At 43.7% G+C, this 22,921-nt stretch overlaps 1 protein-coding gene across 1 annotated transcript in view; it reads left to right on the top strand.

Annotated features, from left to right (window-relative positions):
• The window catches only part of grip2b (glutamate receptor interacting protein 2b), a 303,981-nt gene extending 281,446 nt beyond the window's left edge, over nt 1-22,535 (top strand). The window contains exons 20-25 of the mRNA XM_034149909.1: nt 2,759-2,915; nt 12,313-12,427; nt 12,703-12,898; nt 13,929-14,152; nt 19,256-19,402; nt 22,127-22,535. Of these exons, the coding sequence (XP_034005800.1) occupies nt 2,759-2,915; nt 12,313-12,427; nt 12,703-12,898; nt 13,929-14,152; nt 19,256-19,402; nt 22,127-22,291 (1,004 nt within the window). The 3' untranslated portion in view covers nt 22,292-22,535. The remainder of the gene's footprint in view (nt 1-2,758; nt 2,916-12,312; nt 12,428-12,702; nt 12,899-13,928; nt 14,153-19,255; nt 19,403-22,126) is intronic.
• Nucleotides 22,536-22,921: the final 386 nt, after the last annotated feature.

Raw genomic sequence — 22,921 nt, 5'->3', positions numbered from 1 at the left:
CAGTGGCTCTTAAAAATGCTCAAGAGGACATAACAAATTGCAGACCCTTATAGTTTCTATAGCAAGGAAACATCCCGAATCCAAATGGTTATATTTATAATACGAAATTTGTATTTATCTGTACAGAAGTAACTGAGCACTCTTTAAAAATGGTCAGCCCCCTAACAATGGTGTAAATATATGCAGAAGTAGATTGAACAAATAGATGGTAGAGGATAGACTACATTTATTAATACAGATTTCCTCACAAAATTACAGAATCCTTGTTGTGTCGCCTACCGAGCCTGTTTATAGCCTGTAGGCTACGGACATCATCCTTTTCGGTTAATCTATTCTGTTTAACTGACCATAGCAGTGTAAACTGTACAGTGATGCTGTATTATGTCCTTTTTGTTGTTCTGTTTATGTTTTTATGTTTCATGTGGAACCTACTTGAGCAGGTCTCCCTTGAAAAAGAGATCAATGATCTCAATGGGATACACCTGGATAAATAAAGGTTTGAAATGAAATGAAACTAGAGAATGCAATTCCTGAAGAAATTGCTAGTGGGAATGCTTTATGCTGAAAAGCTGACGCTGAATTGCTATGCTGAAATGTAATGTGTAAGAAGAAAGTGAAGAATTCAGATTGAAATGATACATGAACACTGGGGGCTTGAATGTGATGTAGTGGAGTACAGAGCTTCATGACTGCGGAGCGTGTGAACGTTGTGATCAGCTGTTTTAGCACAGGGCTGCTGTACAGACCGACGTTAACAGCAGCCCTGTCTGTGCACACGGAGACCGACTCTGTCGTCCGGTGATCTAACCGCCTTCTGGAAAAGCTTCACAAGTACGTCGGTACGCAAATGCGCTTTGTGACACAAGTGACGGTAGGCATTTCAGATTGTTGCCGCGCATGCGTACCTGCGTACCAGTTATGTGCACCCCTGATTATAACTAAAGACTACAAGGTGATTACTGTCTTCTGAACAAACCACAGACACTTGTCTCATTCATGGACTGACGGTGGCGCTACGATGCAGTTAACAGTAGTCAGCCAAAAAACTATCTACGGTAGAAAAAAAAATGGATCGAGATTAGGAATACATTTTCCAATTAAAGATATACTTACGTTGTTACCTGTTGGTTCCCGTTTGCCTTGAAGTTGTAGTTGTACAGTAACACTGATTTTGTCAGTGTTGTTGAGTCAAGTTAAGCTAGCTAACTTTGCCACACAACTGACCGGTAATTCATGTAATGACTCACGTTTAATTTGAGTAAAATCCAGAGATTATAATCTTCCTTAGAGCAGGGTTGCCAATTTTGGGTACCTGGCTGGAGTGAGATTTTGATATCATGGGTTTAATTACACATATGCGCACTAAATGACTGCTATCGTGTCAGTAGCGGGACCTTAGCATATATATAGGATATATATACAATATATACAAATACACAATATTGGACACAGACTATAAAGGGCACAAAGTTTAATTCACTAATGAAAGTCAAACACATGTTTGTTTCCACTGTTTTATTGTGTGCATAGGCCTGTCGCGATAAGCAAATAATTGACTTATCGTACGATAAATAAAAATGAACTCGATAAATTGCCATTTACATGAGGATGTGACTAGCAGTTTGAAAGGATGCACTTGAATTATTATTATATATTATCCTTATGTCAGTGGTCTAAAATGGTCATACAACGGTGCCGACAATATTATCGTTTATCGCAATAATTTCCGGGAAAATGTATCCAACAAAATTAATTATCGTGAGAGGCCAAACACACACAAACAAACAAATCTACAGACTTACTCCAAACTGCCAAATATATTAATTAACACACTCTCACTCTCATATACTCTTTGACTCTATTTTGGCCTAGTGGAACAATAAGCAGCAGACTTTTACTTTTTATCATTTCTACTGGATCTTAGATCTGCGCATGCGCAATAAGGGTCTGTTAACGTTGTTAAGAGTGGTGGGGGCGGATCGACAGCTTGAGCAGCTGTCAACTCAACATTGTAAATAACCAACCTAAAACGATTGCCGGTTCATCTTGTTTTTGGCGTGAGAATAGTTTGGGCAGCGTGAGAGTGTGAGATTGAGAGTGAAAGCGTGTGTCACACGCCAGATGCGTGAGAGTTGGCAACCCTGCCTTAAGGCCCGGACACACCAGCCCGATTTTGGGAGTCAGAGGCCGCCAGAGGCCGTCAGAGGAAGTCGGGCATTCGCGGCGCCCTACTCAGGTTTGTGTGTCCCGCACCGTCGTCTCTTTACGGCACCATTTCACACCTCCCGACTCCTCCCGCGGCCGATTCAACATGTTGTCGGGACAAGCAATCACTCTGATTGGCTGTTCACACTACCGCTGCCTGCTAGTAAGGACAGTTATTGCCACTCGTCGACTGAAGTATTTGCGGTGTGTTCGTAGGCGGGCGGCTTAGCCGACGCAGGCGACGTAGCTGACGGAAAAGTCGGGAAAAGTCGGGAAAAGTCGGTACGCGTTCTTTGGTCTCAGGTGGGTGTGTAGCGGCCTTTAGAGTGTGGGTTTATCACCTTTAAATGGATTAGTTATTGGTAATGTATCTGTGAGTCACAATAGCTCCCCTTGCCCACACGCTGCTTTGCCAGCGCGGTATGTTGCGTGATTAGCATGTAGCTTAGCCATCAGTGCTCTGAGCCCGAACGTTTCTTTACAGTAATCGGTTTCTCCTACAATGGCAAACTATAAATGAACACTTTATGTCGTTTTTGTATTCCTTCTGCAGGTACATACAACCACCAGGCCGCTGGTATTGCCCTCCACCCCCACGAGTGGCGTAGCGCCAAGCAGCAGCGCAGCACCACACCTCCACCCGGACGCCGGAAGAACTACCCGTTCAGTGACGGAGGCTTCAGTGAGGATGACTGGGACAAACCACCAGGGTAGGACTGAACTTAGCTTGCTCTTTTTAACTATCATTTTTGTAACCTTAATGCTTTAGCTCACAATTTTTTTGTTCATGCTAACACGATTTCAGATATTTTTGTTTAGCAGGATATTAATTTCCGTTCAATCTTGCATCATACAGAACATTCAGGTCTGCACTGATTTCGATTTTTGCCGAAGAAAATATGAACCAAAGTTGAAGCAAATGGGCACTGTTATGGTCTTTTTAAGCCTTTTTTTCTAAACCTCCAGATCGGCAGAATCAATTATTAATTCATTTCATTACAAAATTAAATGTATTTTATTTTTAGGGATGATTTCATTCCAATTGATTGCACACCGCCTTTCACTGTCCCGCTGCTCACAACATTAAGGATGAGAAAAAGGGTTCTTACACTGTTCCACAAAAAAAAAAAAAGCACATTATTATTAGATATTGAATAATTATGAATCTAATGTGTTGGTACAGAGCCAAAACAATGTAAATGTATCCCAATTTGCAATCTCTGAAATTAATCCATAGTTAAAATGATATTATTATGTAATGTTCAAATAATCCATTAACATTAACATTGTACAACTAAGATTGCGCTCTGTTTTGTCTTGTTTTGTGCGTTAATTCAGTGTTTACATACAGTACACCGAACTCTTTCACCAGGGAAGAGCTCCTAAACATTACAGAAACAACTTCAGCGGATTACTTTCCTACTTTTCTCTGCTCTTCCGTGGAATTATTGGACATTCTTGTAAAAGGTACCCTCACGTGCATTCGAGCACTGAAACGCCACAGGAGTGGGAAACGGGCCGGGACACTCGTGCGCCTCCGGAGCCGCGGAGTTCACACGCCGCTACCCGGAATATTCCTCTGCAACGTGCGTTCCATAAGCAATAAACTGGACGAGCTTCAGCTACTGGTTAGTAGAAACAGAGACTTTTCTTCATCTTGTGTTTTGTGCTTCACTGAGACCTGGCTGTGTAGATCGATTCCGGACTTGGCGCTGCAGCTGGGAGGCTTCCAGCTGTTCAGAGCGGATCGTGACACGGAGCTCTCTGGCAAATCAAAAGGTGGAGGAATATGTTTTTACACAAACAGTGGCTGGTGCAACGATGTGACAGTGATTCTGCAGCACTGTTCTCCCACTCTGGAAACTTTTATCATCAACTGCAAGCCCTTTTATTCCCCCCGCGAGTTCTCTTCATTCATACTGGTCGGTGTTTACACGCACACTCGCCGACCAGATACTGTGTGTGGAGAGGACTTACCCGGACTGCCTAGTTATTGTTCTTGGTGACTTTAACAAAGGCAACCTCAGCCACGAACTCCCAAAATACAAACAGTTTATTAAATGCCCCACCAGAGAGGGGAATATTTTGGATCACTGTTACACTGGGCTACTCTGACCACACCATGGTCCACCTGATTCCTGCATACAGGCAGAAACTCAAACTGTTTAAACCTATAGTGAGGACATTCAGGCAGTGGAGCACTAAAGCTATGGAGGAACTTCAGGCGTGTTTGGACTGTACTGACTGGGACATGTTTAGGACTGCCACTCAAAGTCTGGATGAATATACAGAGGCTGTGACGTCATACATCAGCTTCTGTGAGGACAGCTGTGTAACAACACGCACCAGGGTGAGTTTCAACAACAACAAGCCCTGGTTCACACCTAAACTGAAACAGCTAAAGGCCCTGACACACCAAGCAGTCACCAGAGAACTCGCCGACGGCGACTGTTGCGTCGCCGTGTTCTCCTGCGTCTTGGCCATGTGTCTCACTGGAACACACCGCAAAGACTTCAGCCGAGCACGTACGAACTGCGCATGCGTGAGTGGCAATAACTCTCCTTACCAGCAGGCGGCGGTAGTGTGTATTCGTCATTCAAATGAGGCAACAACCGGAAGACAGAGAAGAAGAACAGACTGCGTGATCTAAACAAACAACAAATAGCGTGTGCGTTCCATTTTCACTCTCGTCCATCGTAAACATGTTTCGTGCGGTACTGGAGCTATCAGCCATTGGAGTGTTGCTTGTGGAAGACATTCTCAAGCAACCGTTTTGCTTCTCATGCACTGATTCGCTAGCTGAACAGCCAATCAGAGTGGTTTCTTGGTCCGACTGCCTGTGTCCGACGCATGGCCGATTCAACATGTTCTGGCCGTGAAAGGCCAAATAAGGCGTGTCACGGCCGACGGTTCGGGACACACCAAATTGAGTTTGGGCGACAGGACACGCTTCGTCGTCCGACTAACGAAGACGGCCGATTTCGGCCTGGTGTGTCTGGGCCTTAAGATTGCAAAAGGAGGAGGCGTTTAGGAGTGGCAATAAGGCACGTTTTAGAGAGTCGAAGTACGTCTTTGGCAAGGCGGTGAGAGATGCTAAACGACAATACCCTGAGAAACTCCAACATCAGGTCTCAGCAAACGACTCTGCTTCTGTCTGGCGTGGTCTAAAGGTCCTTACACACCGAGCCGATTTTCGACGTCTCGACACAGGTTCGGGAAAGCCCCATGAGCTTCTCGTTGTAGAGTGAAAATGGAACGCACACGCTATTTGTTGTTTGTTTATATCACGCAGTCTGTTCTTCTTCTCTCGGTGTATCACACAGTCTGTCTTCCGGTTGTTTCCTCTTTTGAATGACGAATACACACTACCGACGCCTGCTTGTAAAGAGAGTTATTGCCACTCACGCATGCGCAGTTCGTACGTGCAACTTGGCGGCCGGCTGAAGTCTTTGCGGTGTAACAGCCAGATGCAATGTTTGCAAGGCGGAGGTTCCGCGTGGTGGAAAGAACAGAGCTACGTTCAACACGACCAATCTAATACGCCACCTGAGAAACAAACACCAACAACAACACGATGAGTACACAGCGGCCACTCAGGTAACGGCACTGAAACAACCAACACTTTCAGAGACTTTTAAAAGGAAAGAGAAACTGCCCCAGAACAGTGAAAAGGCCAAAAAAATAACAGCCAAGATAGCTGAATTCATCGCGTTGGATGACCAGCCGTTATCTGTTACTTTTTTTTCTCTTAATGCATTGCATAAAGATCGGATCGGGAAAAATCGGTATCGGCAGATTGTCAAAATCAAATGATCGGAATCGGATCGGGAGCAAAAAAAGGTGATCGGGACATCCCTAACGCAAACGGTTGTATCCGCTACTTTTCTCTTTCGTATAGCCCGTTCGTTCACACAAGGCCGTAACGGAAACGCGGAAACGGACCCCGCAAATGATAACGGGTCCCAAGGTGGATAGATCTGCAAACGGAACACTCTGGGGGGGCAAACGGCTCTGTGTGTACGCCCTATACGATCATTTCCTGATAACGTTGAAGCCATAGCCCCACCTCTCCCCACCTCTGCTGCTCACTGCTGTAGCATGGTCAGTAGCTACTCTCAGTAGCTACTGTCAGTAGCTACTGCTACTGCTACTGACCATGCTACAGATGTTAGTGCAACATCTACAGCTCCTCTACCACAACCATCAGCAACAAGTAGACATGGAGAATTACATGAACTACATGTTGCTAAATCCACCGCGGGGCATAAACAGAAGGGCAACCATGGCAACCATGCTCGGGGGTCTTCTTCGCTGCTTTTGGTGTATTTTGTGGCGAAAGTACAGCGCCACTTACAGGCCCGGCATATGTACTACAGCGTCTCCAGCACTCCCGAGCGGTCTCGTGTGAACGGAAGACTTTTGATCTCGTATTCGGTTCGTTTGCGTTTCGTATGCGTTTGCGTGTAAATGGGGTCTTAGGCCCTAGCACTTTTCTAATTTTGTCCGGAAAATTTAAACTTTAACGGACATTAACGGACATTAACGAACTTTAACGAACTTTAACGGACATGTTTAACGGAAGGCTGTGGCTCAGTGGGTTATTGCTCAGTGGGTTAGTGTGCTGATCTTCGAATCAGAGGATAGCAAGTTCGAGTCCCACTGCAGTCAGCATGTCGTTGTGTCCCTGGGCAAGACACTTCACCCCAAATTGCTCCTGTGGGGATTGTCCACAGTACTGAATGTGTGTAAGTAACTCCAGCGAAACGGAAGTGAGGGACCCAAACAAACTATTAAGAAGGCAAATCTGAGATTTAATTTAACTCTAGCTCTCGACACAGGTTCGGGAAAGCCCCATGAGCTTCTCGTTGTAGAGTGAAAATGGAACGCACACGCTATTTGTTGTTTGTTTATATCACGCAGTATGTTCTTCTTCTCTCGGTTATCACGCAGTCTGTCTTCCGGTTGTTTCCTCTTTTGAATGACGAATACACACTACCGCCGCCTGCTGGTAAGGAGAGTTATTGCCACTCACGCATGCGCAGTTCGTACGTGCTTCTTGGCCGTCGGCTGAAGTCTCTGCGGTGTGTTCCAGTACGACACATGGCCAAGACGCAGAGACGCGAGGCGACACAACAGTCGGGGGTCCATCTGTGTCAGTTCTTTGGTGTCAGCTTGGTGTGTCCGGGCCTTTAGACAGATCACAAACTACAAGCCAAAAGCCTCACTCTCCATGAACGACCAACGCCTTGCAAACGATCTGAATCAGTTCTACTGTAGATTGGAAGACAAAGAGTTCAGTCCTGACCCCATCCCCCATGACACCTCCCAACAGCTTCAGTCTCACATGTGGGTTCATTGATCATTGTACGCCTCCTATGTGGATGTCTTATTGTTTTGTCAAGCACTTTGTGACTTTGTCTGTGAAAAGCGCTTTATAAATAAACTTTACTGACTTACCTCCACGTCCCCCTCCCCTTCAGTGTCCCACTCTCCTACACCACTGACCTCCCCCGACACAACACATTCTCTCTCAATCAATGAAAGGGATGTAAACAGACTTTTCAAAAAACTCAATAGCAGAAAAGCGGCTGGCCCTGACAATGTCTCCCCCTCCACCCTGAAGCTCTGTGCTGATCAGTTGTCTCCTGTGTTTACCGACATCTTTAACACCTCACTGGAGACATGCCACGTCCCAGCATGCTTCAAAACCTCAACAATCATCCCGGTTCCCAAGAAAACAAGGATCACAGGATTAAATGACTACAGACCCGTCGCCCTGACCTCTGTGGTTATGAAGTCCTTTGAGCGCCTTATAATAATAATAATAATAATGGGTTCCATTTATAAAGCACTTCATATTTGATTTCAAATCCCGAAGTGCTACAAGCAGTGAGCATGAACAGTATAAATAGACATTACATTATTAGAAATAATAAAAAGCAATAAAAAAAAAAAAAATAAAATAAAAGGGTGGTAAAAAGGTCTAGGCAAAGGCTCTTTTGAAGAGATGGGTTTTGAGGCCTTTTTTAAAAGCCTCCACGGTCTGTGGTGCTCTCATGTGGTCGGGGAGAGCATTCCACAGACTGGGGGCAGCCGAGCAGAAGGCCCGGTCTCCCATAGTACGGAGCTTAGTCCTGGGGGGTTTGAGCAAGTTGGAGTTGCTGGAGCGGGCGGTCCGCAAGGAGGTATGGGTGGTGAGGAGTTCCTTGAGGTAGGGAGGAGCAGTTCCATGGATACACTGGTGGGTGAGGACGGAGACCTTGAATTCGATCCTCAGTTCCACGGGGAGCCAGTGTAGTGCTTTAAGGATGGGGGTGATGTGATCATATTTGCGCACCCTCATCAGGATCCTAGCAGCGCTGTTCTGAATGTATTGGAGCTTCTGGATGCTTTTGTTAGGGATCCCGATGAGGAGTGCATTGCAGTAGTCCAGCCTGGAGGAGACAGAGTGAGTGTGAGGCGGAGTTTGGCGATGTTCCTGAGGTGATAAAAGGAGTTCTTGCACAGCTGTTTAATGTGGGCCTCAAAGGTCAGATGGGCGTCCATTTTAACACCCAGGTTGGTGACTATTGAGGAGAGGGTAATGTCCTGGCCGGAGAAGGTGATGGTGGTGATGGTGGATGACTGAACCTGGTGTGGGGTGCCAACTATAATGGCTTCGGTCTTGGAGCTGTTGAGTTTCAGGAAGTTTTGCTTCATCCACGCCTGTATCTCCTCCAGGCAGGCAGTGAGTGTGGGTGAAGGCAGGGCTGCAGAGGAGGTAGGGTTGATCCTGAGGTACAGTTGGGTGTCATCAGCGTAGCAATGGAATGATACTCCATGTCGGCTGATGATAGAGCCAAGGGGGAGCATGTAGAGTGTGAAGAGGGTGGGGCCGAGAACTGATCCTTGAGGGACACCACAGGTGACGTTGTGGGTACCCGACTCTGCCTCGCCCAAGGAGACGTACTCTGTTCTCCCGGTGAGGTATGATCAGAACCAGTCAAGGGGGGAGTCAGAGAGTCCGATGGTGGAGTGCAGACGATGGAGGAGAATGCCGTGATCGACGGTGTCGAAAGCTGCAGTGAGATCGAGGTGGATGAGGAGAGAGGGAGAGCCAGCATCAGCCGTCATCAGCAGGTCGTTGGTGACCCTGACCAGGGCAGTTTCTGCCTTGTCCTGTCCCACCTAAAATCCATCACAGACCCACTCCTGGACCCCCTGCAGTTCGCCTACAGAGCCAACAGGTCTGTGGACGACGCTGTCAACATGGCCCTTCACTTCCTCCTCCAACACCTGGACACACCAGGAACCTACGCCAGGATCCTGTTTTTGGACTTCAGCTCTGCCTTCAACACGATCATCCCGGCTCTGCTGCAAGACAAGCTCTCCCAGCTGCACGTGCCCGACTCCACCTGCAGGTGGATCACAGACTTCCTGTCTGACAGGAAGCAGCACGTGAGGCTGGGGAAACACGTCTCTGACCCCCGGACCATCAGCACCGGTTCCCCTCAAGGCTGCGTTCTTTCCCCTCTGCTCTTCTCCCTGTACACCAACAGCTGCACCTCCAGTCACCAGTCTGTCAAGCTCCTGAAGTTCACAGACGACACCACGCTCATCGGACTCATCTCTGGTGGGGACGAGTCTGCCTACAGGTGGGAGATGGACCATCTGGTGACCTGGTGTGGGGAAAACCACCTGGAGCTCAACGCCCTAAAAACAGTGGAGATGGTTGTGGACTTCAGGAAGAACGCAGCCCCACCCGCCCCCATCACTCTGTGTGACTCCCCATTAACTGCTGTGGAGTCTTTCCACTTCCTGGGCACCATCATCGCCCAGGACCTCAAATGGGAGCAGAACATCTGCTCCCTCATCAAAAAAGCACAGCAGAGGATGTTCTTCCTGAGGCAGCTGAAGAAATTCAACCGGCCAAAGACAATGATGGTGAACTTCTACACCTCCATCATCGAGTCCATCCTCACCTCCTCCATCACCATCTGGTATGCCGCAGCCACAGCCAAGGAAAAGGGCAGGCTGCAGCGGGTCATCCGCTCTGCAGAGAAGGTGATCGGCTGCAATCTGCCATCCCTCCACAACCTGCACGCCTCCAGAACCCTGAGGCGTGCAGGGAAGATAGTGGCCGACCCCTCCCACCCTGGACACAAACTGTTCACCCCCCTCCCCTCTGGCAGGAGGCTGTGCTCCATCAGGACCAAAACCTCTCGCCACATGAACAGTTCCTTCCCCTCCGCTACCGGCCTCTTAAACAAGGCCCGGCCCCCCCACTGACACTTTACCTCAGCCACAACGTAGACTCTATATGCATTACATTAATGCACACAATGTTCATACTGCTTACTGCACATATTTCTTGTTTCATATTTCATATTTGATATCCTATAATTCATTCATAGCATTCTATTTCCATGTAAATTACTGCTTTATTGTATTGTTATTTTACTATATTTTATTACGGTTTTATATTAGATTTCTTGTTTTATATTTTATGTCTGCATCATGACATCAAGTCAAATTCCTCGTATGTGTGAACCTACCTGGCAATAAACCTGTTTCTGATTCTGATTCTGATTCTGAACTGTAATGGTATTACTCAAATAATTGTTTTGTTTATCCAAAAGTAAAAAATGGCCGGCATAAGTTCTGGGCAAAAGGTGGTGTTTTCAAATTCCAAAACCAAAAGATGATCAATGTTTAATGATATATTGATATAAACAAATGAAAGAAATTGGGCATTTTTTTTGTAATGTATTAAATAACTGCATAATCTTCATCACTCTGGTGTCTACATTTTATAATCCAGTAATTCAGACTTCATTTCTTGTGCTAGTGTCAGCACAGTGTTTGTGGTGAAGTGGACATTTCAGTGTGGAATTGGAGTCATGTGGCCGGTGAAACTGACAGAGCAGTGTTTGTGTCAGTGTGATGAGTCAGGAGGTTAATCCTTGTGAAGATAGCAACATTCACCCGGGGTTATATAACACTAATGGGGGTGGAGAGACAGAGAGTGAGGATGAGGTGAGACAAATATCAGCTGCACAGTGAAAGTGAATTAATGCTGTCAGCCGAGGACGCTCAGTGTTGAAACATTACTCATGATGCAGTTAACCAGAACAAATAGCCTTAACACTGCTCTGTCTTCACATACCACGTTCATTTCTGCCTTTATGTGCAGACTCAATTCCACACCATTCCACCATTTGATTATTACAATGACTCATGTTTAGTTACATTATCCTAGTGTTCAAGCAGTGGTGGAATGTAGACAAGTATCTTAACTCAAGTGTTGTTCTTTACATGAGTATTTTTCCTCTACTACCACTCCTTCACATTTATTTGACAGCACTGGTTACCAATCACTTTATAGATGCTTTATCAGATGAATAGCTTATAGAGAGAACAAATCAACTAATAAATAAACAGTGACATATCATTTTAGGTTAAGATATCAAGTTGCTGTATATATAGTAATTGCAAATAGCCCCACCTTTACCAGCTGTGAAGAACACATTAATGCATCAATAATAACAATTCAGTCATTTAATATATATATATCATTCGGAAATGTTCCAGTATGCAATACTTTGGTACTTTAAGTAGGCCCTATTATGCGTTTTGGGGTTTTCCCTTTCCTCTGTTCTATGGGTTTTCGTGCATGTAAAAGGTTTCTCTCGCACCCACCTGCCTAAAACACCTCCATTGGACTCCTTTGTCAGTGACATCACTATATCACAATTGTGCTTCTATTGGTTAGTAGCCAACGGCTAAGACCTTTGTTTGAGCATGTTAACATGTCACATTAGAAGCACAAAATACAAATATGAACCTAAGAAAAGAGCATAATATGTCCTCTTTAAGACCTTTTTCATGGCAATACCTTTTTACTTTACAATTTGGCTTTGGAGTACTTCCACCACTTTTCAAGGTAAGATAAAAAGCTACAAGTAAAGAGAAAAGCACATTTTACATTTTAAACAAGTCATGACCATGAAGCACATCTACCAAGACTTAGCACAAAAAGTGTTTTTGACCAGCTCGGTACAAGTGACCCTGACAGTAACTTGCTTTCAAAGCAGCTTATTTAACTTCATTTTTGTTTGTGTGTGACAGATTTATCGGCCAACAACCAGATGGTATAATGTTGGATCCAGATGACAGTTTCTGGTGTCAGGCGCTTGAGGATCTGGAGACGTGCGGCCAATCAGAACTGCTCCGAGAGATTGAGGTCAAGCAGCATGCAAGCATCCACCACCAACTTAGATTAACAAGTCATAAGCTTTATTCAGCAAAATGCTTGAACCCTAAAGATACCACATACAAATTAGCTGTTGGTTACAATAGCATGTTAGCATTAGCATCAAACATGAACAAGACTCTCCCCAAATTATACACTCACACACAATCCAGCTGGATTTAAACGTTATTTTTTAAATCAGTATTGCTAACAAATTAGCAATAGTTTCAGCTGACATTTAATTGTGTATGTTTTGGTGTGTGCAGGCGTCAATAATGACAGGAACAGCCATCAGTCTGGGTGTAGAAGGTGCTAACAAGCCTCAAGCTGAGCCCATACTGACCCACAGCAGGATGAGCCCGCTGCGGAGAAATTCCCTCCTGCACCAGGGAAACCTGTTCCACCAGGGGACACACCTGCACGAGCATGCTCACCTGCATGAGGAGGCCCAACTCCACCAAGGTATATAAACAGCAGATGTGACAGCCGCAAGGTTGCCTCCCCAAGCTCATAATATATCATTCAGTGGCGGCTGGCCAATAGGGGGCGATAGGGTGCCGCCCTTATTAATAATAATAATATTAATTAATTATATAAATTGTAAATATTTGTGTGTTTAAAATATGGAATGCAGCCATAAATATGTGTAAATATGATTTTAAAATAATTTGCGCAAAATATATGCGCAAACTTCAGTCATACACTGTATGACTGAATTTCATTTCTGGGGCGATGGAGAAATTGCCCCACGGAGGCGGGTCTCTGTAGCAGGTTAACCAATTGCTGATTCAAGATAACGTGTGTCATAAAATGTACCCAATCAGCGTCCTCAAAACTAATACCAGAGGGGTGATTATTTTATCGCCCCAAGTAAGCAACTGCAATGCAGCTGGGCGACGGCCACAGGATTGCGGTGAGGAAACACAATGAGGAGGTGGATAAAAACAGGCATATTTTATCCAAAATAATGAAGTTTTGTGGGGCTTTTGAGTTGGCTTTGCGTGGGCATGTCAAGACTGACTCTTCAGTCAACCCTGGCATTTTCAGGGGATTGATGGATTTTGTTTCCTCCCTACATATATACATATATTATATATATATATATATATATATATCATAAATATATATATATATATTTCCATACATATATATATATATATTATATATACATATATGTATGCAAGTATTGCTAATGCCATTGTATTTAAGTTTTTGTACATAGTCCTCAGTCTCAAATGCTTAAATTGTTTATGGAGGCATTAAAATGTAAGACTGGTAAATTAACACTGAAAACTCCTGTTTGTTTTGCATTAAGTCATACTGGAATGTTTGCTGAAATTGATTGCATGTGGCACAGCCCTACCTAGAAAAAATTCCACCAGCCGCCACTGATATCATTACCTAATAAAAATGTTTTCTAATTTGGGAGAAATGTTAAAAATGAACTGATATAATCTTTCTTAAATTGTTTTTATTAACTTTATAATCCCAGACGCCCACCTGCTCCAGGAGGCCCATTTCAACCATGAGGCCCACCTGCAGCATGAGGCCCACCTGCACCAGGGGGCCTACATCCACCAAGATAACCAATCCCTCCTGCACCATGATTCCAAGCCTAAAGCCTCCCTGAGAGTGTCAGAGAGGACGTGGGAGTCTCGTCGGATCAAAGAGGAGATGCAGGGCATTCTGTCCCCAACGCCTCTGGAGCTGCACAAAGTGAGTCCAAACCGTCTGGAGACAGGATGTGGGGTCTGTTCTGGGTTAGGTCTTGTGATATACAGTATGTTGATCTGAGGGATCTAGTGTAGGTTGAAAACTAAGAACAAGGACAGGTATTGAGAGTCTGATGTGTTGATAGCAAGAGTTTTATTTTATAGTCTAGTTTAAATATGTTTCACTGCAGAGATTTAGCTCAGATTAAAGATTTGAATTTTAATAAATATGATTATTTGCTTTCTCTTTCACAGTTAAACACTACGATCGATAGTATAATCATGTCTGTGGACATTATGGATAGTGGATGTCAAAATGTACCAATTCTGAAATAATGATACTTGATTCAAAGTTTACATTGTTTTTCTTTGATATGACAACTTGACATTAACCAACCCAACATATCTACAATCTAAAACTGTCATAGATGGCATACTGCTCAAACCTAAAGAAAATCACAAAAGTTATTCATGACAGCCAATGTCAATACCAACCACATATGACAGTCAATTGTTGAATATCCGGCCTGTTATGACATGTTTATTACAGGTTATGCTATTTTTGTTCTACTTACTGTTGCATTTAATATGTATGTAATAAATGTTTAATAATTTACAGAATCGCACTCAATCATAACATATGCAGCAGTAACTTAATCCTTAGGCATTAGGGTAGGAAACCAGTGGTTCAAGTCCCCAAACAAATGGTTTAGTGTAACATTTTAAAGAGAACATTACATTTTTAGAGTGCAGGATATCATGTTACAGTAAAGAATGTATAGTGTAGCGGCCCTACCCCCTTTGGCAGCAGTTTTGCAGGCAGCTACATGTCTTCACCCTCTGGGGATTCACAATTATGACCATATACATATATGTGAGGGTCTGCCCAGACGTGTACAGCCGAGGGCTAGAGTGAAAAACACGTTTGTTTTCCATAGTAAGAACTTGTTGCTTGTTGGCCATGAGCCAAAATGGAGCCTTTAAATGGTGTCTCAACAAAAGAGCCTACACTATTCTAAAATCATACAATACTGCCTTTCTTTTAATCTATAGTTCTTAGCAAAACATCTGACTTCCATTATCCTGCAATTCTACAGTACTGAGAAGTGGTCTTTAGTTTGAGTGGCCTGTCGAACATGTATCCTGTTAAAGTATGCAAGCTTTGCTTTTAAATTAGTTTATACCAATCCCCATCACATCTGTGAAGAGCACAATACAAAAACCCAATAATCTGTAACCAAGGGGACTCGTTATAAATTAAGAAAAATGTAGGATCTTTGTAAATGTTCTTTAAAAATAGGAGAAAAACAACACCTTGCTAAGTGTTAAATAAAGGGCTGAAACTTAATTTTAGATTGACTTTAAGGGCTCTAACACTTTTGACTAACTCTCAGTGTCAGTTGGATAGGGTTAGGGTGACCATTACCATTAAGTGCAGTGTCTCCTTATATATAGGCTTCCCTTTTTCCTCCAAAAGTAAAACCAACAGCAACTTTACAGTAGCTATTTTTCTGTCAGGCATATTGTCAATTAACTTTTGGAGCATATGATGAGACATATGAATGGGCGGCTAATTTGTTGTGTCACTGACCAATCATTTCCTGACCAAGCCTTTCTCTCTAAGCTAATCGCACAGTGATGCTACTTATACCTCTAGAATCTGTGGAATCTCAGCTTTCATATGATATCTTGTTTGTGCAGATCCGATAAGTAATACAGTATTTCTACCGTGAGTTCTGTGCTAAGTGCGTTAGCATTTTTCGCTCAGGGCTAATTCAGAGGCTTGGTATTACCCTTGTGTTTCGTTTTGGTAAAAATTGTTCATATCGTCAGTTAGCTGAGTTTCTTCCCGTTAAGTGGGTATGACACATTAATACAGCATTTCTCAAAGTGTGGGGCCCGCACATCAGAGATGTGATACATTTTTTGGACCTCAGGCCGGAATCGAACCTGGGTCCTCGCGGGCGGTAGTGGACTGTAACAGCCGGAGACTCACAACGGCGGTGAACTTTCACAGCGCCGGAGCCGCCGGAGCCTTGCAACGGCGGGTGTTTGCGGCTGTGGATGCGGTACCGGCGCAGCGGCGCTGTGAAAGTCCACGGCCCACCTATGCCAGAGCCAGCGGCCCACCGAAGGCAGCAGCCCACCGAAGGCAGCAGCCCACCAACGGCAGCGGCCCACCGCGAAAAGTCTTAAATCTCCCGGTGGCCAAATCCGAGCCTGCTCACACACACATAACTGAAACCAAATGAACGTGAATTCTGGCTTGGAGTGGAGAGGGTGTATCCAGTAATTGGGCAGAGAGCTGTGCACATTCTTCTTCGCTTCGCCACATCTTATCTCTGTGAAATGGGCTTTTCAGCTGTTGCAACACTGAAAACAAAATACAGATCTAGGCTCAACATTGAGCACGACTTGAGAGTGGCATTATCAAGCCTGCAACCGCGTTTTGAAAAGATGTGTAGTGCAAGACAGGCTCATTGCAGTCACTAATAATCCAGTGATGAGACTCATGCATTCAATTGGTCATTTGCTTTGCTGAATGTATTTCCTGAATGTATGAATGTATTGATTTGTTATTGATTTTCTCTATTTTGAACTGATGTTATTTGTTATCGATGATATTTGTTATTTAGTGGGAATGCTACGGACAAAATTCGTATTATTATTCCATCCAATTATTTTGGCCCTCTTCTCCTCCCACATTCAACATCGCAGAAACGTCAAACATCAAAACGTTCAGCTCGGTCGGGAATCGATGGCTATTACTTTTATCATTCATAACTTTCATAATTTCAGAGATACATCCCATAATTCATCCCATTTTTAACCATTGAAGTCAATGGAGAAATTCTTCAGACTTCAACAAATCTTCATGCGACTTCAACTGCTAACTGTTCATTCATACTTTCACTCAGAAACCTCATTCCAACTTTAAAATGTTACACATCTTTCTGACATTATTCGTGTAACACAACTTTTAAATCTGATTCTTACTTTTAGAGATATTAAACATTGTTCAGACCTTGGTAAAGAGGCTTTCTTCAGATTTTAACATTAACTAGAGTGCGTGATGTCACAGCTAGAGTGGGGGAAATCTTGAAATTTGCCTTCATATTTCTTTTTAAAACTGCCATAATTCCCAAACCCTACATTCCTGAGACATAATTTTTCATGACAAATGTAGGAAAACATCTCGTAGCTTGAAGAATGACAAATAATTAAGCAAAATAATTAAACAAAATGCCTCTTGAGGGCATGAAGTGACAAAAACTTTCAACATGCCTCCATTAAAGCTCATTGTAATTTCAGGCTGATATTTCCTCACGGTATCAGCCGCACACCTTTAGTTAAACTGCCAAAAAGGCCACATTATTAACCCGAAAGTACACAAAAACTGCACTTCAGATACTCAACTTCCTTGACATGCTTCACGCTTTGAAATTTCAGAGATATCTGTTACGGTTCTTCGACAAAACGTTCACATGTAAGAGGTTTATCTCTCATTTAGAACAATGGAAACCTTTGATCTCTGCACACCTCGTTAGCTTAAATATAAACACCTGTGTCATGGAACACGATGATGTCATAACACACAGGTGTTCGTGTTTGAGCTAACGACGTGGTCACTGGAGTTTAACAGACTGTCTGAGCCTATTCTTTTCTGTCTGATGGAGACTTCATACTAACTTCAACATGTTCCACCTATTTTATACATTATTGGTGACACACAGCTGTCGTCGTTAGCTCAAATATAAACACCTGTGTCATGGAACACGATGATGTCACATTGACAGGTTTGGTAACGATGCAGCCATCAACGCATCTAAGCGTATTATGGGGTGTCATCAAATGCCGTTGCCATGGCGACAGACCACTCGCCATGAAGCACGATGTCGCTGTAAGTCCAATGGACACGGTCCGATCGTCCCCCAAACTTCGCTTGTATATCACCGGTCCAGCCCTCAACAGCTATACGTCAATTATGGGGTTTCTTCAAATGCCGTTGCCATGGCAACACAATACTCGCCATGAAACACGGTTTTCTCATAACTTCAGTGAAAATGCTCCAAACGGCCCAAAACTTCACAGGTTTGGTAACGATGCAGCCATCAATGCATCTAACCGTATTATGGGGTGTCATCAAATGCCGTTGCCATGGCGACAGACCACTCGCCATGAAGCACGATGTCGCTGTAAGTCCAATGGACACGGTCCGATCGTCCCCCAATCTTCACTTGTATATCACCGGTCCATGCCTCAACAGCTCTACGCCAAATCTGAGGTCTCACCATATGCCGTTTCCATGGAAACCCATCCCTCGCCATAAAAGACAATGTCGCTATAACTCCTATGAACATTTTCAAAAAGTGCTCAAACTTCACATGTGTGCTAACAGTCCAGCCCTGAAGACATCTACGGGACATGCCGTTGCCATGGCAACACAATGCCCGCCATGAAACACGGTTTTCTCATAACTTCAGTGAAAATGCCCCAAATGGCCCAAAACTTCACAGGTTTGGTAACGATGCAGCCATCAACGCATCTAAGCTTATTATGGGATGTCATCAAATGCCGTTGGCATGGCGACAGATCATTCACCATCAAGTTAGTTCAAAGGTTTGCAGTTCAAATATTCTGCTGCTTTTCCAAGCCTTTTTACACATTCAAGCCCCCAGTGTTCATGTATCATTTCAATCTAAATTCTTCACTTTCTTCTTACATATTACATTTCAGCATAGCAGTTTAGCGTCAGATTTTCAGCATAAAGCATTCCCACTAGCAATTTCTTCAGGAATTGCATTCTCTAGTTTGTTATTGATTTTCTCTGTTTTTGAACTGATGTTATTTGTTATAGATATATTGTTATATTGTTATAGAACGATACATTTGACCATTTTAAGCTTGGTCTACCATTTTATTGGAGCGATGAGTTCAAAGTGGGGAAGGACAGAAAAAGTTTGAGAACCACTGCATTAATAGGTTGTTAAATGTTAAGAAGCCCTGAGACACAGTTTTGTGGAAAAAAAGCCTGCAGCCCCTGCTTTACTTTAAGTCAGCCAATGCTTTCCAGATCAATCTCCCATCCTTGTGTTGTTTCCTGTAGGTAACTGTGATAAAGGATCCAGAGATCGACGACTTTGGCTTCAGCGTGTCCGACGGCTTCTTGGAGAAAGGAGTTTATGTCAACATGATCAGACCTGACGGGCCAGCTGACCGAGCGGGCCTCCGACCCTACGACAGGATCCTGCAGGTAACATAAAGGGAATCCATTTGATATTATTAATATCCAGGCAACAGCTGTAGAACCCAATGCCCATGAATACAACGTTCCAAGAATATCACATAGCAGCTGGACCATGTTTATGGAGAGTGGCAGATTCTTAACAGGATAAGACACATGTAAGCTTTACCGCCTTCAGGCTCGTTAGTTGGGTCAACTGAGATGCCGCGTTTGAAGATCTCCTATTATACTATTTTGAGGCATATATTATAGGTCTCAGATATATAAAAATGTATCAAAAACATGTCTATGAAGTGTTTTCCTCAGAATACCAAACAGATCATGCATTTTAGCCATGCTTCATATCCCTCTATTTCAGCCCTATTACTAAAGTGCTGATTCTGGGTCAGTAGGTTTAAAAAAAAAAAGAAATTGAAAAGAAAAATAGAAAAGAGGAGGGGGAGCTTGTGCCTGCTCAGAATTCTACCGAGAGATACGCCATATCATGTTCCAAACCACATCAAGGATTATTTCTGAAACAGTATGGAGCTCAAACGCTTTTTCTCTTGCGGGTTTACCACAAGGTGAGTTCCTTTTTATATCTTGCTTTTTTACACATACTCTCCAGTGGCGGCTGGTGCATTTTTCTCCAAAATGTAAGCAAACTTATACACAAACTCAAAACATATGTCATATTACAACGCAGGGCTAGCTCAAAGGCACACAGCACTTGATACAGTCTATTATTTTAGTGCCTGTTTTTGTCATCCTCCTTATTATGCTTACAGATCCCTATCCTGTAGCCCTCATTGGACAGCCGTGTTTACTTTCCTAAACATGGCTAGTCGCATAGCATCATCCATGTGGACTCTAGTTTGTTCATGCTTTTTAGTTTTTTATTATTTGTGCTTTAAGTCACTCACATCTGTCTGGATCCATGCTGGGTCTGGTCCACAGACGGGTCTGATCCTGACGTTTGAAAAGGGAGGCAGGGGAAGCTAAATATAGCACTGGTGTTGCTACAGGTAGTTAGCCAAGCCTTCTTGCTAAACCAGCTCCTTGAAAAAGAGCACGTATACTGCCTTCCTCTGTCCTTAACTCCTGCCTATGTCAGGCTGATCAGGACTGAGCTCTTTTACTTTCAGCTTTCCCTCCAGTGTCCTCCTCTCAAAGGGTGTTTCTTTAAGTGATTTAACATCATTTTCCTTCTCCATATTCGCTATCTAGTTTTGTTTACACTCCGTTTCCGTCTAACTCTCTCTCATTCAAACGTCAATCACTCACTCTGGTGCTCCTGCTGCCCCCTAGTTGTTGGTGGTGTCAACAGCTGCTTTGGGCGCAGCTTGGTGCACCCCGAGCTGCTCCTATCTGTTGTATTGAAGAGCTGCTCCTATCTGTTGCATTGAAGAGGTGCGGACTGCGCATGCACCACTTATAACGAGAGTCAATGGGCAAAGATTTCTGCGCCCCAAGCAGGAAACATGTGACTTATCAGTAACTTTAGACATCGTAAAACAATTTATATCGATATTTTATCGTAGATTATGCATTTAACTGACACCAACTATATAATATGTATCTTGTTCATTAAAAAAAAAGTGTATACAATTAATAACATTTAAATATTTTGTAATGACAATCTAGATAGTGGGAAGAGGTGGGGCGGCGCCCCTAGTGCCCCTATGGGCCGGCCGCCACTGATACTCTCTCCAGTAGAGGTTAGCTCTGAGGGTTAGCGATGCTTGCTAATGTAAACAAAGACCATATTACGTCCAAAACACGCTGCGCATTGTTTCTGATACAGCAACGTTTCTGATAGGGCTGTGCGCGTAAAGCCAGCCCACATTTCTGATATTACGTCATATCAGACGCAAATCTGGATCAGCTCCGTTGTTCCCCCGTTTTTAGAGATTTGGGTACGGAGGAAAAGAGAGAGGGACACTTTGTGAGTTCCCTGACACACCGGGGACACATATTTATGTATAAAAGACATCAATAAGTGCATTTTGCATGATAGGATACCTTTAAGGCAAACAGATTACCATTGTCTTCAATTTAGACATGCTGCAGGCGTGGTCAAACGAGGGAGTGGGCACAAGATGGCGCGCCAGCTTTCACAAGCTACTATTTTCAAGGCATGACAAGGGCCTGACAGCTGCTCAGAACTAAAAGAAGTTCAACATTTGGAACGCAGCAGTAATACTCAGAGCTTAAAGATCTATACATAGACATACATACTGTATAGACCTATATTCATTTCATGTGCATCTCTGCTAAAATGTTTCATGATCATTAATATCTTCTGTTATTATTTCCGAAGTGTTAGTGGGCAGCACGCACACACACCTAAACAGGAGCGGGACAGAACTGAGACCGAAACAGGTGTCTCATTGGCAGGTTTCATTATATATAAATAAAAAAAGACTAGGAAGAACACATGTTGATAGGGGAAGATGGTCATGGTCGCTTATCGATGGCGGCGCAACCTTCCTCAGTGGCCGTGAAAACATCTGACCAAAAGTCGGCATCTACAGCCCAATCAAAGCTCCTCAAGTCTTTCAGATGTTAAAGACGCTGCATGTTTACGGTCCCTTCGTGAGTAAACTAACCTCTATCTCTTTATTTAAATTGCTAAAATCAAAAAGCCGCTCCAACAAGCAAGAAGTGAAGATAAATGCAGTAAAGGCCTGGCAGAATGTCACCAGTATAATTAACAAAAGCAGCCCTTTTCTGCCGCTCCCCGTCTTTGTCCAGGTGAACCACGTGAGGACCAGGGACTTTGACTGCTGCCTGGCGGTGCCCCTGATCACAGAGGCCGGGGACAGACTGGAGCTGGTCATCAGTCGTAACCCACTGGCCAATGACGACGACGACGCAGAGGACAATAACAACACGTTTGACCATCATCTAGACCTGTAACACACAAACACACACAGCAAAGACAGTCAGATAGATCTCTCCACATACTGTACATGCACATGCACATACTCTGCCACACCGGCAGGGGATGTACAATAACTGGTGATTAAGTTGCAACTGAAACTGGCCCAAACCCACACCACACTCCACCGGCTTGCAATAGTTCTACTGAAACACAGAGACTCCTTCAGGAACAAACACACACTGTGAATTGCATGCTCACACAACCACCCCTTCCCATTCACACCGGGTTGAACTGCTGTCATACCATATTATTCTCTATGGAAGCACTGGGATCTTGCAGAGAAACCACCAGGGACACTCTCATTAAGGCTGGCTGGGGTTCAGCGTTGTTCCAACATAAACAACCACTTCTCTGGCACTTTAACCAGCCATTAACTGATTTTGACTCTTTAAATATTATTTTTACTTTAAAAAATCATAAAAACCTGCAATTTGGATGAGGTAATTCTAGCAGTTTTTAATGCAAGGTTTATAAAAATATCTAGTGCTCAAACTGCCTAGCTCAGTTGGCAGATTCTATTTGTTTTTAGAAAAGCTATTACTACTCATGATTAAGATTGAACCAACAGTTTCTACAATGTAGCCGTTGTGAGAGTCCATATTGCT

Source organism: Trematomus bernacchii, unplaced genomic scaffold (genome assembly GCF_902827165.1).
Source record: "Trematomus bernacchii unplaced genomic scaffold, fTreBer1.1, whole genome shotgun sequence".
Taxonomy (NCBI): Eukaryota; Metazoa; Chordata; class Actinopteri; order Perciformes; family Nototheniidae; genus Trematomus; species Trematomus bernacchii.
This window is presented reverse-complemented; position numbering and strand designations above follow the sequence as displayed.